Here is a 19,144-nt window from a genome sequence, read left to right on the forward strand (position 1 = left end):
ATTACTTACCAATGCCTTCCCCTAGGCCCAAATAATGGTGAAGTGTTATGTAGTCGACATTCACATAACACCACTAGAGGAGAGACAACATACATCTCATCAAAATATCGAACGAATACCAAATTCACATGACTACTTATAGCAATACTTCTCCCATGTCCTCAGGAACAAACATAACTACTCACAAATCATATTCATGTTCATAATCAAAGGGGTATTAATATGCATAAAGAATCTGAACATATGATCTTCCACCAAATAAACCAACTAGCATCAACTACAAGGAGTAATCAACACTACTAGCAACCCACAGGTACCAATCTGAGGTTTTGAGACAAAGATCGGATACAAGAGATGAACTAGGGTCTGAGATGAGATGGTGCTGGTGAAGATGTTGATGGAGATTGACCCCCTCCCGATGAGAGGATCGATGGTGACGACGATGGTGATGATTTCCCCCTCCCAGAGGGATGTTTCCTCGGCAGAACAGCTCCACTGGAGCCCTAGATTGGTTTCGCCAGGTTCCGCCTTGAGACGGCGGTGCTTCGTCCCGAAAGCTTCCTTCTGATTTTTTTCAGGGCGAAAGACTTCATGTAGCAAAAGATGGGTACCGGAGGCCTGCCAGGGGGCCCACGAAGCAGGGGGCGCGCCCAGGGGGTAGGGCGCGCCCCCCACCCTCGTGGATGGTGGGTGGCCCCCCTCTGGTTGATTCTTTTGCCAGTATTTTTATTAATTCCAAAAACTACCTCCGTGAAGTTTCAGGACTTTTGGAGCCGTGCAGAATAGGTCTCTAATATTTGCTCCTTTTCCAGCCCAGAATTCCAGCTGCCGGCATTCTCCCTCTTCATGTAAACCTTGTAAAACAAGAGAGAATAGGCATAAGTATTGCGACATAACGTGTAATAACAGCCCATAATGCAATAAATATCGATATAAAAGCATGATGCAAAATGGACGTATCAGAGGCATTGGCTGATATTTCTAAATGTAGGTTGATTTGAATGGTAGTGTTGATTTTGGAGCTTCTACGGTGTGGGGACAGACATTCCAACAAAAAAGTTATAATGAAATTAATTGGGAATCCTCCTAATTCCCCTGCACCTTTTAGATGGATTTGGAAATCATGTGGCCTTTCAATATAGAAATTCCATCATCCTCAATGGGGTTCCTGGTACGAAAATCACACGTAAGAGATGGGCCAGACAGGGAGACCCAGTCTCTCTGTTGCTATGTGTTTTGGCTATTGAATTGCTTCAAATTGTGATTAATGAGGCATGGCATGATGATGAAACAAAAATATCTATTGATGAATGTTTTGGTCTGGGATATCCTATTGTCCAATATTCCAACCTACTTCAATCAGACAATATCAAAAACATCTTGCATAGATTCTTTGAATCTACCGGTCTTATAGTTAATTACAACAAATCCTCTCTTGCTCCTATGAACATCTCTGATGATAGAGCTGCAGAAGTAGTTCAGCACCTAGGTTGCAAAAAAGAGAGTATGACATGCACCTATTTAGGATACTCACCGGTAGTGCTTTGATAAATTCAAGGAGCACACAAATAGAAAATGTGTGACAATAAACAAATTGTTTAGTTCAAAGACTATAGTATTTTAGAGAACACTAGCGAGCTAGCAGAGATTAATGTTCACATATAAGATGAGCTATTACATAGAAGATATAATTAAGGTGATGCATATCATCACATACAGAGATCATTTTGCAAAAGCCCGCTCTTGGCAGAAATATCATGGGAAACTAAATTGGAAGCCAAATGTTCATTATCTATATAGCTAATCAAGGATGAGCATGCTAAATTTTGCGGGACTTAGTTGCCCTCTCAAAAATATCAACTATGATAGCAGGACGGGATCTTTTGAGTTTAGCATACTCTTCACTTTCCACCACATCTTGTACTCTATTTGGAGAAGTGATAAACTCAAGGCAAGCATTTTTGAGTTGGTTGCAATGATAACGGTCGGCTAGAGCTAAAGTAGTAGTGACATTCTGAACATTAAGATTCTTGCAAAGGATGCTCTCACATATGACCTTCATCCTCTCCATGGCATACCTATCTGCGGCCACGACCAAGTGCTTGACCATTTCTTCACCATCATCTCCATAAAGATGTCCCATGGAAGGTAATGAATCTGTGTAGATGAAGTGAAGCAATGCACTGAAAATAGCAGGCTGTATACCTTCTATGTTCATGGTCCACCTTGTCTTGTCGCCCATCGGCCCAAAGAGAACCGCTTTGAAGACCGGTGACCGCATTGCAAGCACATTCTTGTGTGCATGGAAACTCTCCCCTCTAACCTCGAATGTGACATCTGTTTCCTCCCCCGCCTTAAGTAATTCTCCGAGATTATTAGATAGGTCTGAGGGAGGCACTTGAATGTCAACGGAAGTCGCCGTTACTGCCACCTTGGATTCTGCTAGAACTGTGATAGAACATTCAATCACAAGGTTGTCATCCTGCAGGTACAATGATGGTTGCAGGAAGTCTTTGCCTACATAGGGTGGCGGATGAGAGCGAAACACTATCGGCATCTTTTGGGAGAGCAACACCAATGGCGGCAGCTTGTTGGCTTGGTCGACCAACCTGACCTCGAAGGACGCCCTCACCTCGGAGTTGGTGCTCACAAAATCTAGGGAAATGGATGCATAGTCCCCAATTTTCATCTCCATCTCCCCATCGGGGTAGTACTCAATGCGCCACAAGTATCCGCCAACATCGAAGGCGGCGGACGACAAGTACCTACCAACGCCGAGGCCCCTTTGAAGGCTGTAGCCAGCAATCTTGAAAGTGTGTGTTCCTTGGACCACAGAAGGGGTGCATAATGATGCTAACGCCCTCATTCTAGGCCTTTGGGGCTCCTCCGAGATTGGAGTTTGTGCAAAGAAATTCATGGGGGTGGTTTCTGGATGGGGAGAACTGCTCTCAAGCCATCAAAGTAGGGGAGGTAGGCGCTAATTGGCTGGGGAGGGGTTGATGGTGATGTTGGCGCGCATGGGGAAGGAGGTACGGTGGCACTACTCGTGAGGGAAAGGACGTGCGACTATGGAGTATGCCTACCGTGGTCCAGCCCTACCCCTATTTAGGGCTCTCGAGTACTACCGGTCGGTTCACAATCAAAACACGCTTTATCTGTGAATTAATGTTATGTGTTATCCTAAAATGCGCTTTAGCTGTCAATCAACGTCATCCCAAAATAAACTTTACACCCAATGGCCAGACGGCCGAAATGCGCTTTAGTCTCAACTGTCAGATTCGAGGTCACACCGCCTTAGCCATGAATCAATGTTAAGTGGTATCCGAAAACACGCTTTAGACACGAATCAATGTTATCCAAAAATGAATTTTACTCCCAATGGTCAGATTCTCGGTCAAAACACGGTTTAGCCATGAATTAATGTTATGTGTTATCCAAAAATGCGTTTTAGCTGCGAATCAGTGTTATCGCAAAATGCACTTTAGTCCCATCGGTCAAATTCTCGGTCAAAACACGCTTTACTCCCAACGGTCATTTTTGTGGCCTAAATGTGCTTTACCATTGTCTCGAAAGTGGTGGTTATGTGTCAAACAAAGCAAGACTGGTGGTTTACTGATAATCTAACCTTGTGATTGTTTCTTGTAATTCACTTGCGTGGATTTGGAGTTAGTGGTCGTTTGCGAGCAACGATAAATTTCCAAAGTTTCCCAATAGTCTATTCTAAATGGGAAATATGATAATGGAGTCACTTCTTATATGATGGAGTTTCTCTACTTGCCAATTTGAGAGTTACTCTTAGGTTGTAACAATAGAGAAACTGTATGTGGGCCGATAGATCTTCAATGGATGGTCCAGATTGGCGAAGTGAGAGCTGGTAGGAGGCTAAAAAACCAGAAAATTGAAAGCCACCGGTTTAATATAGCAGTATTTTTTGAATGGTCACTTGGGATCAAGTCCCCACCTGAATATTTTCATTCATAGTTGCCTATGGGGATTTGAAGCCTCTACAAGATAGGTTCCAACACTACAAAAAAAGACGCATCTGTGATGATACGGCTTTGTCACAGACTCACATTAGATCGTGTTTTCTGTCACCCATGTACATCCATGACATTTTTATGACAGAATCAAGATAGTCATACATGTGTTGTCGGGATGTGTTCCATGAGAATAATCCATTTGCTGGGCCGACTCAGGGGATCCTCGTCAACAATGAGACATAGGAGTCAACATGCACATCCATCATCGAATGAAGATGCTCTGTCGGCGAGCCAAACTGCGTGCGGCGCCTGGCTCCAGCTGGTCCCGCTGTTCACTGCGCCACCTCATGCAGCGCCAGCGACCTTCTTGCGCGGCGAACGTGAACCAGAGAGCCGAGGCCTCCACCGCTACGAGGGATCATGCATCGGGAAGGGTCAAGGAGCTCCTAACCGACGCTCTCAGTGTCGGTTTAGCTTACTAGCGCTCGAAGGTGATGCTGCTGGGCCAGCCCAGCAAAACTTCAATCGGTCGCACGAGACACGAAGTTTGCTCGCAGATGGATGTTTTTGAAAGTTCACAAATTTCAAAAAAGTTTGCACATTCATGAAAAGAGCACAAATACAAAAAGTTCATGTATTCACAAAAGTTCACGAATTCAAAAAGTTTGTCAAATTGAAAAAAGTACACTAATTTGGAAAAAAGGCCGTGAGTTTGAAAAAGTTCATGGATTTGAAAAAGTTTGCATATTTTAAAAAATTTCTTGAAATTTTAAAAAGTTAACATATTTTAAATAAGTTCATGGATTTTTGAATTAAAAAAGTCACGAATTTGGAAAAAGTTCTTCAATTTTTGGAAAAAGGTTCACAAATTCCAAAAAACACAGAATTTTGAAAAAAAATCATGGATTTGAACAAGTTCATTGATTTTGATAAAAAGAGTTCAAAGTTCGAAAAAGTTCATTGATTTTGAAAAAAAGTTCACAGTCTTTTAAAAATATCAATAATTTGAAAAAAATTCACTAGATTTTGAAAAAGTTCATCGATTTTGAAAAAATGTTCATCAATTTTGAAAACAAGTTCATCAATTTTGATAAAAAGCTCACCAATTTGAAAAAAGTTAATTGATGTTGGAAAAAAGATCAAGTTTGAAAAAATGTTCACAAATTTTGGAAAAATTCATTGATTTTGGAAAAAAGTTCAACAATTTCGAAAAAAAGTTCACAAACTTTAAAAAACTTATCCATTTTGCAAAAGAGTTCATCGATTTTGACATAAGTCCATCAAATTTGGAAAAAGTTAGTGCATTTTTAAAGAGTAAAAAGAAAAGAAAAGCAATAAAGAATAAAGAAAAGATAAAATAAAAAGAAAATGAATTGATCCCAAATAAAAATTTACAAATCCTTCTTCGAAAAAAGCCGGAAAAAAAATCTGACTTAACTGAGTTGCCGTAACACCTTGGATTTTCAGTCCTGAAAAATTCTTTTCTCAATTTTGCTTCATATTAGTACGTATAAAACAATATATACTAAAAAAATAGTACATACCACCTAAAGAGTAGGATATATATTATCCAAATATTCGTATATATAGTACATAGTACACGTACATAGTCTCGGTTTTGACTAATAGTACACATGCAACATACAAACTCACATGAGTATATCTATATAGTGTGTGTGTTTATATATATAATGGTTGTTGTTGCTTCTTATAAAACAAAGTTCTTAGTGGCTAACGACGGCCCAGTGCCAGCGATGTCTCCAACGACGGCCCAGTGCCAGCGATGTCTCCAACGACTCCGGTAAATGATTGCTTCTTGGTCGCTTTTCCCACGCTGGCGCATTGGACATGTTCAACCGCAAAAAACGCGACACGTGCACACGAGACCCACTCACCATAAGTGCTACCTTATCTCTCCCCCAACGCACCACATCCACTCTCCTTTTCCTGTGAACAATCTCTCTTCTCCCTCTCAGTCTCTCGCTCGCAACGGTTGTCAGCGCCATTGGTGGCGACGAGGAATGATTCCAGGAAGTCGCTAACGGCGAAATCTGGCGGCAAACGCTCGCTCGTACTGCCTCGTCCACCGGCTGACACGTCTCTGCCCCAACCAGTGCCTCCGACGAAGATGGGAGAGCTGTGGCGGCGACAACTGTAGTCACGCATTGTTTCTTTGAATATATGGTTTTGTGCATGTATATTGTATAGCCTGGCCCACCTCCTAGTCATTGTACAGTTGAGGTTGTGACTCATCTTGTACTCCATATATACATGCGCTTTGCACCGCGATCAATATGTGGTGAAGCATTGTCAAACTCTCGTTTCCAACATGGTATCATACCTACGATCCTAACCCTAACCCTGTGCCGCCGCCGCGATCTCATCACCGCCGCCGCCGCCGCCGCCACCCCCTGCCGCCGTCGCCACCGGCGTACCCCACGCCGCCGCGACCGCCGCCCCGTGTGCGCCGCCCCCCCCCCCCCCAACCCGCCGCGCCGCTTCTCGCGTGACGTCGCCGCCCTCGTCTCCCCATGGCCTCCCCTGGCTCCTACGGCACCACCCGCAGCCGCCGCACCAATACCTTCGAAGGCCCCGATCCCGTCGTCATCCGCGACCTCAACATCCTCGCTCGGGTTCCCGTCGTCCTCGACCATCTCACCTCCACCTACTATGCATGGAAGACGTACTTCTCCCTTGTGTTCCGGGAGTACAACATCCGGGATCACATCGATGGCTCCGTGGATTCCCGCTTCATGGAGGACGATGAGGAGTGGATGTCCATCGACGCCACCCTCATTCGTTGGTTCTACACCACCATCTCGAAGGACCTCTTCCACACGGTGGTCTCCGCCGACGATGATACTCACGCCGTTTGGACCAAGCTCGGCAGCCTCTTCACCGACAACGCGCTCCAACGCAGGGTTTTCTTGCACGGTGAGTTTTTTGGGTGCCAGCAGCTTGACTCGTCTGTCGACAATTACTGCATGCGCCTCAAGAAGCTTGTTGACGAGCTCCGTGACCTTGGTGAGAAGGTCTCCGACGAGCTCCTCCTCAGCACCCTCATCGCCGGCCTGAGCGACGATTTCGGGAACGCCGCCTCCAACATCCCCCTCATCACCAACCCGACGTTCCCCAAGATCGTCGCCTACCTGAAGTTGGAGGAGAGGCGGATGCGGATGTCACGCACCCGGGCCACCCACACCGCCCTCACCGCCGGTACTCGCGGCGGTGCGCGCCCACCGCCCCGCCGAGGCCCGCCCCGGGCCCCTTCCAGGCGCCGCCGCCGCCCGGGTTCCCCTACCCGCAACCGCAGCCGGCTCCTCCGCCGCCTCCTTCCGAGCAGCAGCAGCAGTGCCGCGGGGGCCGCCGTGGCCGCGGCGGCCGCAAACAGCAGCAGCAGCAGCGGCTGCGCCCGGCGGGGCGCCGCGCCAGCAGCAGCCGCAGCTCCCCCGGCGCCCTGGCAGGCCGGCCAGAACCCCTGGACCGGGGTTGTGCACGCGTATTCCATGCCTATACCGCGTGCCCCCGCTCCGGGCCTCTTCGGGGCCCGCCCGGCCGCTTAACAGGCGCTTCACGCGGCCCCTCAGGCGTACCAGCCCGTGCCGCTCTACGGCCCCTCTGCGGTCTATGGGCTGCCTCCGGTCGGTGGGTTTGTGGCGCCCCCGCCTCAGCCGGCGCCGTCCGCCCCGGCTCTCCCACCGGCGCCTTGGGACCCCGCGCTCCTAGCGGGCCTCCACACGCCCCCACGCCGCAGCAGTACACTGGCGGTGGCGACTGGTATATGGACACCGGAGCCACGGCTCACATGGCCGCCAACCCCGGTAACCTTCTTGCCGCTCACCCCGTTCACACCGCTGCTCACATTACCGTGGGTGACGGTTCTTCCATGCCTATTACTCATGTCGGCCATGCTGCTTTTCCTTCTAACTTCATGCCATTATATCTTTCTAATGTGCTTGTCTCTTCTGACATCATTAAAAATCTTGTTTCCGTTCGTTCTCTTACACGTGAAAATCCTGTTACCGTTGAATTTGACATGTTTGGCTTTTCTGTTAAGGATGCCCGTACCCGGATGGTGCTCCATCGATGTGACAGCCCCGACGAGCTCTACCCGGTCCACTCATCTACCTCCTCCGTCGCTGCACCCATGGCGCTTTCCGCCGGAGTGGACCTTTGGCACGCTCGTCTCGGTCATCCCAACATCGCCACCCTTCGTCATATTCTTCGGAGTTTTTCATTCACGTGTAATAAGATCGACGATCACACTTGTCATGCTTGTCGTCTCGGCAAACATGTTCGTCTTCCTTTTAGCACTTCCTCGCATGTCGCATCATACCCGTTTGAGTTAATTCATAGTGATGTTTGGACCTCTCCTGTTGCAAGTAACACGGGCTATCTTTATTACCTTGTCATACTTGATGATTTTTCGCACTATGTGTGGACCTTCCCGTTGCGGCGAAAGTTGGACTCTGTTGCCACTCTCACCGCTTTTTACTCCTATGTCTCCACGCAGTTTGGACGTCCCATTCATGCGTTGCAAACAGACAACGGGAAGGAGTTTGGTAACCTTGCGATCCGCAACCTTCTCGCCACACACGGCACGATCTTTCGTCTCACTGCCCGTACACTTCGCAACAAAACGGCCGCGCTGAGCGTGTGCTTCACACTCTTAATGATTGCGTTCGCACCCTCCTCTTTCACGCCAACGTGCCACCATGTTTTTGGCCCGACGCACTCGCCACCGCATCACTACTCATTAACATTCGTCCTTGTCGCACTCGCGGGAATTTTGCACCTCATCACCTCTTGTTTGGCACGCCACCTTCCTATGCTGAGCTCCGCATTTTCGGTTGCCTGTGCTACCCCATCATCGCTTCCACTGCTCCTCATAAGCTCGCACCTCGGTCTGTGGCCTGCATCTTTCTCGCCTATCCCCCCAACACTAAAGGCTACCGCTGCTATGATCCTATCTCACATCGGGTGATCACTTCACGACACGTTTACTTTGATGAGATGGTTTTTCCGTTTCAGCAGGTACCTTCGGATGTTACGGCTTTGCCCGCTCCCGATGACGGCTGCTCCCGTGCCTCTCTTGGGCCGCCTCCCGGCTTTGAGGGTGCCCCCAGCGCCACGGGTCGAGTTTCTCCTCGGTTGGCTGCCCTAGGGGCCGCACCTCCCTCGGAGCCCGCGACGCCCCTGGCATCCCCGGCCTCGACCACACCGGCGGCCTCGCCCGCCGCGGTCTCGGAGGAGGCGGGCTCTTCTTCGTCGTCGCCGTCTCCACTCCGGACCCGCTGCCCCGCCTGATGACCCGCTCTCGGGCTGGCACCCTCCGACCAAGCACGCGGTACCCCAGTGATGAGTACCTTCTCGCTGCTTCCGTCTCTGAGCCGTCTCCTCTCCCATCGTCAGCTCGAGCCGCCCTTCGGGATCCTCATTGGCTCGCTGCGATGCAGGAAGAGTTTGACGCGCTCCAGCGGAACCGTACCTGGCAGCTCGTCCCTCGGCCGCCCCGTGCCAACATCATCACGGGCAAGTGGGTCTTTCGGCACAAGACCCGTCCGGATGGCACTCTCGAGCGCTATAAAGCTCGCTGGGTGGTTCGGGGTTTTCGGCAACGCGCGGGCGTGGACTTCACCGGCACATTTGCCCCGGTTGTTAAACCGGGCACGATCCGCGTTGTGCTCCAGCTAGTCGTGTCCCGAGCTTGGCATGTGCATCAGTTGGACGTGTCCAACGCCTTCTTACACGGCCACCTAGCTGAGCAGGTGTTCTGTGAGCAGCCCACCGGCTTCGTCGACGCCATGCATCCAGATCATGTGTGCTTGCTCTCCCGTTCTCTTTACGGGTTGAAGCAGGCACCTCGGGCCTGGTACCAGCGCATCGCCGCCTTCCTGCAGACGCTCGAATTTACATCGACTTGCTCCGATGCGTCCCTCTTCGTGTATCATCACGGAGTTGACACGGCCTACTTGCTGTTGTACGTCGATGACATCATTCTGACGGCATCCACTGTCGCGCTTCTTCAGCGGCTCACTGCTCGTCTTCGCGATGAGTTTGCCCTGAAGGACTTGGGTCCTCTGCATTACTTCCTTGGCATTGAGGTGGTTCGGCGGCCAGATGGGTTCTTCCTGCATCAGCAGCGCTATGCCCATGAGCTTCTCGACCGAGCTGGCATGCTTAACTGCAAGCCCGCTCCCACGCCCGTCGACACCAAGGCCAAGGTTTCCGCTTTGGAGGGTTCGCCTGCATCTGATGCAGCATTCTACCGCTCCATTGTGGGCGCCTTGCAGTACCTGACCCTGACGCGCCCCGACTTGCAGTATGCTGTTCAGCAGGTCTGTCTTCACATGCATGCTCCGCGCGACTCTCACTGGACTCTGGTGAAGCGTATCCTCCGATACATACGCGGCACCCAGTCCTTGGGACTTACGCTGACGGCCTCCGCCTCCACCGACCTCGTCGCCTACTCTGATGCGGACTGGGCCGGCTGCCCGGACACACGGCGCTCCACCTCGGGGTACTGTGTCTACCTTGGGCCGTCCCTGATCTCTTGGTCCTCCAAGCGACAGCCCACCGTCTCCCGCTCGAGTGCCGAGGCTGAGTATCGAGCAGTGGCTAACGCCGTTGCTGAATGCTCTTGGCTCCGTCAGCTGCTCCAGGAGTTGCTTTGTGATGTTCACAAGGCCACGCTCGTCTACTGCGACAACGTCTCCGCCGTCTACCTCTCCGCCAACCCGGTCCACCATCGTCGAACGAAGCATATTGAGCTCGATATACACTTCGTTCGTGAGCAGGTGGCTCTTGGGCGCATCCGGGTCCTCCACGTCCCGACGGCGCAGCAGTTCGCCGACGTCATGACAAAAGGACTGCCTACTTCTGTCTTCGAGGAGTTCAGGTCCAGTCTTTGCGTCTCCGGCGACGCTTCGACTGCGGAGGGGGAGGGGTTGAATATATGGTTTTGTGCATCTATATTGTATAGCCTAGCCCACCTCCTAGTCATTGTATAGTTGAGGTTGTGACCCACCTTGTACTCCATATATATGTGCGCTTTGCACCGATCAATACATCGTGAAGCATTGCCAAACTCTCGTTTCCAACAGTTTCAACAGGCCGTCGGAGTTGTTGGAGACATCGCTGGCACTGGGCCGCCGTTGCCAGAGTCGGCGCATTAAACATTTGCGGCCGAGGACGACGCGTGCTGGAACTAGCGCCAGTAATGCTGGAACCGACCATCGGTGGAGCTGGAATCGGCCGCCAGCAATGCTAGAACCAGCAACAAAAAAATGTTGGGGCCGACGGTGATGGGAGTTGCAACGGGTCACTAGCAATGCTGGAAATGGCGGGGACGGGAGCTGCAACCGACGTTTTTGTTGGAGATGCATCCAGCCCTGCTGTTGACGGCGAACTGAAACGTCAGACGTGCCGGAACCATGGTCCCGTGGTGTTGGAAACCAGCGGGCTGCCGTGCTGGGACGAGCAAGGCATTTTGTTGCAAGCTCCCTACCCAACACGCTGGAACAGGATATGCGCCGTGCTGGACCGTGGGATGTTGCGACCGTTGTCGCGAGATGCCGGAACCGAACAGCAGAGGAGCTCTAACCGGCCACGTGGGGAGACTGCAACCAACAGCGGCCTTGCTATGGCACGCCGGAGTCGCAACCATGCTCAATGGAGCTACAACCGATGGATTGGGGAAGATACCGAGGGATGATCGCCGTTGCGGTGAGCACGGACCGTGAGGTGATGTCGGTGCTGCCGCTAGCTCAGGGGGTGAGGCAGCGTTGCAGGGCTTCGACAACAATTGATGTGATGTAAGCGCTGGCGGGATGGGGTGCATCCGGCCAGCAAGGGTGCTACGAACGGCGCGCGTGCGAGGCCCCGAGATGTCTCTCTCCAGTGCTCCGATGGGGCGGTGACGGCTCGCCGGTGCTTCTATGCTAGTGGAAGGATGCGCGGCGAGCGCGAGCGGAGCAGTGCGGCCGCATCGCCGCGATTTGAAGCGAGGTCAGATCAGATGAAGAGCGAATGGAGTTGTGGAAGGCTGCGAGCATGTGATGGCAGGGCGAAGAGAGAATCCAACGATCCATGTTTGCTCCATCGTGCGTCCGCACGGCGACCGGGCGGAATTTGGGTCGGTCGACCAACCACGCTAGTCACCCATAAACAAAAGGGAAACGTTTGGAGACGGTGCGCTGGCCGAAGCTTTCAGCCGGTCGCCCGCTACCTCGCGCTCCTGTGTCGACGAGATCTCCATCCGCCCCCTATCTGCTGCAGCCCAATCTCGCAGGCAAGGCCGCCGTCCACCCCCGCATCGCGCCCCCACCCCGCTGCAGCCCAATCTCGCCAGCAAGGCCGCCGTCTACCCCCCGCATCGATCCTCTACCCGCGGTAGCCCAATCTCGCCGGCGAGGGCCGCCGTCCATTGCACGGCCGACGATTTCCCCACGCGCACGACACGTCCACCCCCTACCTACAGTCTTCACGCGCGCGCATCATCGGCGGTGAAGCGCTCCCTCGCCGGCCGCCATGCTGCCTGCAGCCATGCCCGGATCCTCCCGGGTATACAAGTGTTGCAACCGTCACTTAGAAAAGCTTCAACAGCCGTTGAAAAAAGCTTCAACCATAGACATAGAAAGCTTCAATGGCACTGCACAACAAGGGAAAGCTGCAACCGTTGTTGGATTTTGCTACTACCGGCAAAACTTTTTGCTACATCCATCAGGCAGAGCTACGACCCTCGCGAGGACGACAATGATTTTTTTGCTGCAACCGTAGCAGGCTTTTTGCTACTATCGTGGGAGGTTTTTGCTACATCCAGTAGATAAAAAAGCTTCAACCAGACAACGAAATACAGGAAAAGTTACAACCGTTTTGACAAAAAGCTTCAACCCGCAGATGAAAAAGCTTCAAACAGAGATTGAGAAAATCCTCCTCGACGACGACCATGGCGTCTCTCTGTGTTTTTGTTGCAACCGCAGAGTAAAAAGCTGCAACCTTTTGTGAAGTTTTTTGCTACTATGGGTGAAGTTTTTTGCTACATACATGTAAGGCGGAGTCGCGACCTCGCGAAAGACGGCGACGGTGTTTGATTTTTGCTGCAACCATAGTTTTTTTTTTGCTACTACGGGTGAAGTTTTTTGCTACATCCATGCAAACGGTGTTGATTGACTGACGGCCGCCGTCGACATAATTTCCTGCAGCGAGCATCAATGGCGAGGGGCGGCGGCCGAGCCACAACCGTCGCCGTCAAGAGCTGCAACGCAGGTGGAGTTGTTGCATGGGAACTGGCGACGAGGACAGCCGGCGAGGGCGGGGACTGGCGACGAGGACGGGCGGCGAGGGCGGGGACCGGCGACGAGGATGGGCGGCGAGGGCGGGGTCCGGCCGGCGACGAGGAAGACCGACGAGGGTGGGGACTGACGACGGGGACGACCATCGGAGGGGACAGGAGGCGCGGTGCCGTACTCCCCGAGCGGGAGATGCGAATCCAGGCGACTGCCCAAGGAAGAAGAAGTTGGGGGCGATCTATTTCTTTTTTTACCTGGATCCAACGGCTGCGTGGCTCATATCCAATGACCTGGGCTGGAACGGCCGGTCGGTGCGCCGGCGCCTATAAGCGGCCTAAACAAAACAAGGGAAATGTCAATCACCCAAAAAGGAAGCGTAAAGGCTAATTACGTTAACGCAGGTGAGCTTACGGTCATCGCGCTCTGCTATCATAAGCTTTGGCACGCCCGCAGCGCTGGTGTGTGGGGTCTCACTCTCACCCATGCTTCCGAACTCGAGAGCCCGCCACCGGCGCGACCCGAGCAAGCTCCTCTACAAGCCGCGCCCGCCGCCGGAGCCGCACCCGTTCCTGCTCCACCTCAAGTCGCTCCCTTCCCCGGTCGCCGCGGCGGCCGCGCTCCTCTCGGCGCCGCGCCGCCTCCACGACCACCCCTTCGCCTCCTGCGTGCTCTACCGCCTGGCCCGCGCGCGCCTCTTCCCGCTCCTCCTCCCGCTCCTCTCCGCGCTCCGCGCCCGCCGCGCCCCGCTCCGCGCCACCGTCTTCGCGGGGCTCATCGACCGCCTCGGCGCCGCCTCCCGCCCCGACGCGGCCCTCCTCGTCTTCTTCCGCGCCGTGCCCGCCTTCTGCCCCCACTCCAACGCCACCTTCCACGCGCTGGTCCACTGCCTCGTCTGCAACGGCCGCGTGGACGCCGCCCGGAACATGCTCCCCCGGGCCGCCAAGCTCGGCGTCCGCCCCAACGCCGTCTCCTACAACATCATCCTCAAGGGGCTGTGCGGCCGGGACGGGTCCGCGGGCGCCCGCGTGGTGCTCGACGAAATGCTCGGCCGCGGCGTCCGGCCCACGGTGGTCACCTTCAACACGCTGGTGGGGGCGGCGTGCCAGGAAGGGGACGTGGGCGCGGCGGAGCGGCTCAAGGAAGAGATGGTGCGCCGGGGCGTCTCGCCGAACGCCGTGACATACTCCCTCCTGATGCGGGGCCTGTGCGACGCCGGTCGGCAGGACGACGCCAAGAAACTGATGTTCGACATGGAGTACCAGGGCTGCCAGACCGAGGCGGTGAACTACGGCGTGCTGATGAGCGCCTACGCGAGGCAGGGCGACGTCGACGCCATCAGGGAGCTGCTCTCCGACATGCGCAAGCGCAAGCTCGGGCCCGACGACGCGGGCTACAACGTCCTGATCAAGTGCCTGTGTGACAGCGGCAGGGCGGACGAGGCGCACAAGGCGCTCGTCGAGATGCAGCTCAAAGACGGCACGGCACCAAGCGCGGCGACGTACCGCGTCCTGGCCGACGGGTGCTGCAGAGCCGGCGATTTCGGGTTGGGGCTACGGGTTTTCAACGCCATGCTGTCCAGCGGGCATCGCCCCCTAGGTCACACCTTCAAGCACCTGGCGAAAGGGCTCGGCGAGGATGGCAAGGCGGAGGAAGCCTGCTTCGTCTTGGAGAAAATGGCGGAGAGTGGGGTGTGGATGGATGCAGAAGGGTGGCGGTCTCTTGCTACATGCGTCTGCAGCGGCAGTGCAGGTGAGGTGAAGCTCGTCGATGAGCTAGCGTTGTCATCTTGACATTTCCAGTCCATGCGAGGCTTTGACAGCCTTCAGCTGTGGCATTTCCATTTGTCTATTCTCTTTATCTTGCTTCAGTTCCAGAAGCATTTAGTTGTGCAACGCAAAATGTATAATGCTCCTGGGTATAGTGACAGATAAAAGATGCGAGTCTTACTGCTGAAAGTGATAGCTCACTCAGCTTCTGCACTGAAGTTCGTCAGTTTATTTCAAGTTAGAAATCTGTGTGCAGTTTATCAATCTTTCCACACCACTTTCAGAACTGTCGTTTTTAAAAATAGTCACCGGGTGAGGAACCGCCACCTGTGTATATCGATCTCATTTCAGAAAGAATGATCCGGTTTATGTAACAAACCGAATCGAAAACCAATTTTTTTCCCACCCGGGCTCGCACCCTTTTCCATTAATTTTGCAATCAACAGAAATACATCAGTCTGTTTTGAATCGAAAACCATTGATTCAGTTTACGATGAGAAACCAAAACCGAATCAAAAATCTTAACAATGCGAGGGGCAAGCCTGGCTGGCCGAGCATGCTCCAGGGAGAAGCGTCGCTTTAACGCCAGCGAGAACAAGTGATGGTGATGAAGTGATATGATCGTAGAGAATGCAGTGAGTGGACATACCTCCACCAACGAGTGGTCATAGCCCAAAGAGAAGTGTAAATGAAGGGCACACACAACAGGGAGAGAGATGACAAGAATTGCTACTGAATGGCGTTTTGACGGAGAATTTGGAGAAACCTCAGAGAAGTTCACCGGGGATGGGAGGGGATGAAGACAAGGACAAGGCCAGTGACGGCGAGGCCTGGGAGGGTGGCGAGAGAGCAAGCCGGGAGGCAGCTGCATGGTGTCCTAAATTCGACGACCATCATCTGTCTACTAGCGCAAAATATGCTGTAACCAGCAAAGAAAAACACACGCAACCAATTCAACAGAAGGGCACTTCATATGGCCAGAGATACAAAATAGACTTTGCACAAAAAATGTTCCTCGTATAATAGTAGTGTAATCTGAGTATAAGGCAAACTGCCAACTAGGAGTATTTCTCATACAGATCTCCCCATTAAATATGCTATTGTACAACCAACAAGCGCTCCAACAAAAACCTGCACAAAAAAGGCACAAGTCAGCATAAACGTACACCTAAAAATGGCTGTTAGTTGCGAGTGTAACAAGTCTGAATGGCAAATTCAGTTTCTTAAATTGGCGTGAAATATTCCACACTATGTCATGGAATGCAAAGGGGCTGTTAAAACCACATTTGATACAAGTGGAAGTCAATTTCATTATGTGCCATCCAAAGGAAACAAAATAATCTAACCTCCAGCTATAGTTAGCTGATTACTCCGATATTCTTTTCGTGGTGATTACAACAACTTGAGGGCATGTAATATATTTACAGAAGAAGCATGAATAGAGCTACCTGAAATGGACTGTGTCCAAGAGGTTCCCGAAGCGGCCGGAAGGTAGAGATAATTGGATGTTCCGGTGATAAATCAGAAACTATTTGATTTAACAACTGCAGCAGAAAGTAGAAGATTATTAGAGGATGGAAATGAAACAATAGACCATTAGCAACATGGTAAGTGAAAATGTGAAACAATAATAAATAAATATTAGTAGACAGCAATCACTGATTTGAACAATGTGCGTGCAAAACCATGAGCTTACCGCAGCTTGGCGGCCTGTGTGAAACCTAACTCCTGATGCATCATACATTACCTGTAACGAGGAATATAAGCTTAGGAACCCATTCTGAGAAAAGAGCTTATGTGGATATGAATACACTCATGACTGATCTTTTTAAAACAAATAAGGTCTGAGAAAAGGAAAATATGAAGCTAAACTGACAGACGACTATTTTAGAGCACAGCTGCAGACTTGGCATGGCAACGATTAAAGTACACAAGTTACGGACCAGCTTGTGAATGTGAACTCACATATACAGTAGCTCCTAGCACATTATTATTCGAAATTAGCTCTTATCCCTAAGCTTTATAGACCTTTATTAAATGAATGGCTTTAGGATGAAGATGTGAACACCCAGCATCACTGTACAAGTACAACTATACAACATTCTAAAAAGAAAAGTACAACTATACAGGCTGGCCATAAAAGTAGTTAACCACCTCATGAAAGCATCTGTGCATCTATGATATATGACAAACGTTAATGACAAGGCCACTTTTTTGGAATTTTCTTATTATCCTTTTGCTCGATCACTATATCAAGCTAATAGACAAGACTATCTTTCAGCAAGGTGTCTTTTGGAGAAAATCCATGCCCATTCCCAGCAAAGCAAGAAGCAATTAAATGCCTACTGAATTGGGGTATTGATGAACATGCACATTTCAAAAGCAACAAATGATGCCAAAATAGGAAAATAATCCTACTATTGTTTACAGGAATGCAACTAGTCACAGGTATATCAATTTCCGAGAGAAAAAGCACTCTCTTGATTGCGACATTCACTTGCTTGAAAAAGGAAATGCGTGGAACCTGGTTGGGTCAAGTACATACAACGGCAGCAAAAACCAATGCAAGGGCGAAAACAGAGCTATCTCCGCCTTCTTGTTGGCCAACCGCCACAGCCAAACTTGCCACCGCCGCAGAAAGAGATGAAATAACTCCAGAAGAAGTAAGAAATTTCCTTGCATCCCATTTCTTCTCCTTTAACCTGCATGTCTAGGGCGAACAAAGCACAGCTTAACGAAACAGCAGCGCAACTGTCCAAATTGCTATTCAACTGCAATGGTTCTGAAGATACAGTAATGCGCTTTTCCTTTGAGCATGATAATAGTCTTATTCAGTTATCAGTAACGCAACATAAGTACTATATGCGATACTGGTGTCCGGTTGTGCAGCGGAAATAGTTCTGGTTTCACTGAGTGGTTTGAAAAAGCAGTACTAATCTCGTGCAAGTTATTTTGGCAGCAAACGGGAAAATGCAACAGCTAACTCAGCCTGATTAACCGATCGCGCATGGGTTTTCCAAGGAATAAAACCATGTTACTGAATTTCAGTGCAGACGGCACAACACAGATCACATAGGCGTGCATCGAACTGATAAATCCTCGTCTGCGTACACAATCCTCCTACTGCAGCCAAGTTCATCTCTGAAGTCTCCGCCGTGAACGGAACCTAAGATTTCTGAAACGCTAAGCAAGCCGCTTGCTTCCGCATCACAAGAGGGAACCCTTTCGCTACGCTTTCTACCAGCAAAAAAAAAAACACTACCGGATCGCAGGAGCGACACCCTGAAGAGATCGCACCGACAGCGAAGCGGAGGGCGCGTCGGATCTAGTAGAGCGGGCGGGAGGGGGGAAGGGCGCACCAGATGGAGAGGACGTTGACGAGGTTGGCGAAGGCGAAGGCGAGGAGGGCGGCGCCGAGGGGGAAGTTCCCGCCGGCGCCCGCGGCGGGGCCGCCCCCGCTGGCCCCGGCCAGGCCGGCCACCGAGGCCGTGGAGGGCGTCGTCCCGGCGGCAGCCCCCGCCGCGGCGGTCAACATCTCGGTGGCCCTCATGCCCGCCCGTCGGTGGTTGGGACGGTTGTTCACTCTGGCTGGCTTGGCTGGGCTCCCCCTCCGCGGCCGGCTCCGTGTTCCCCCTCTCTGGGCTCGGGATCGTCTGTCGCGCGTATGCTGCTCACTCGTGTGGCGGAGTGGGGCTTGGCTTGGGGCCGCTTCGGGGAAATATCTGGCGCACGGTGCGCCTGTTTTGATTTATCCATTTTACGAATGTGTGATAGGTCTGAATCTTTCATGACATAATAGTAACAAGAATATATCATACTCCCTCCGTAAGGAAATATACTTATTATAGAATTTTCAGACCCAAAATTAAAACATAACACGAGAAATGGGAATGTGAACCGAGGGTAGCTCGGAGGGTTAAGGTTGGGTGGAGGGGTGCGGCGAAGCGGCGGGCGACGCACACCGTCGGTTCATCGGTCGAAAAATTTATCATTGTCGGTTGCAGCCATCGTGGTGCCACCGTCGCCAGCGGCAGCTCGTCGCCCAAGGGTTTACAACACTACCCCATGTCGGTTGAATCATGGCCCTTGCAAGCAGCCTCAACCATCA

At 51.6% G+C, this 19,144-nt stretch overlaps 3 protein-coding genes across 3 annotated transcripts; 1 reads left to right on the forward strand and 2 right to left on the reverse strand.

Annotated features, from left to right (window-relative positions):
• Positions 1-1,819: 1,819 nt before the first annotated feature.
• Positions 1,820-2,917, reverse strand: LOC123174810 (BTB/POZ and MATH domain-containing protein 1-like). The gene is made up of 2 exons (XM_044590093.1): positions 2,770-2,917; positions 1,820-2,655 (listed from the first exon to the last, which is right to left on the reverse strand). The coding sequence occupies exons 1-2, from the start codon at positions 2,915-2,917 to the stop codon at positions 1,820-1,822; spliced, it is 984 nt and encodes a 327-aa protein (XP_044446028.1).
• A 10,800-nt stretch (positions 2,918-13,717) lies between these two features.
• Positions 13,718-15,302, forward strand: LOC123174826 (pentatricopeptide repeat-containing protein At1g07740, mitochondrial). The gene has a single exon (XM_044590094.1). The coding sequence runs from the start codon at positions 13,753-13,755 to the stop codon at positions 15,058-15,060; it is 1,308 nt and encodes a 435-aa protein (XP_044446029.1). The 5' UTR covers positions 13,718-13,752; the 3' UTR covers positions 15,061-15,302.
• A 686-nt stretch (positions 15,303-15,988) lies between these two features.
• Positions 15,989-18,727, reverse strand: LOC123182877 (uncharacterized membrane protein YuiD). The gene is made up of 5 exons (XM_044595549.1): positions 18,396-18,727; positions 17,582-17,738; positions 16,733-16,783; positions 16,485-16,580; positions 15,989-16,167 (listed from the first exon to the last, which is right to left on the reverse strand). The coding sequence occupies exons 1-5, from the start codon at positions 18,584-18,586 to the stop codon at positions 16,108-16,110; spliced, it is 555 nt and encodes a 184-aa protein (XP_044451484.1). The 5' UTR covers positions 18,587-18,727; the 3' UTR covers positions 15,989-16,107.
• Positions 18,728-19,144: the final 417 nt, after the last annotated feature.

Source organism: Triticum aestivum, chromosome 1D (assembly GCF_018294505.1).
Source record: "Triticum aestivum cultivar Chinese Spring chromosome 1D, IWGSC CS RefSeq v2.1, whole genome shotgun sequence".
Lineage (NCBI taxonomy): Eukaryota > Viridiplantae > Streptophyta > Magnoliopsida > Poales > Poaceae > Triticum > Triticum aestivum.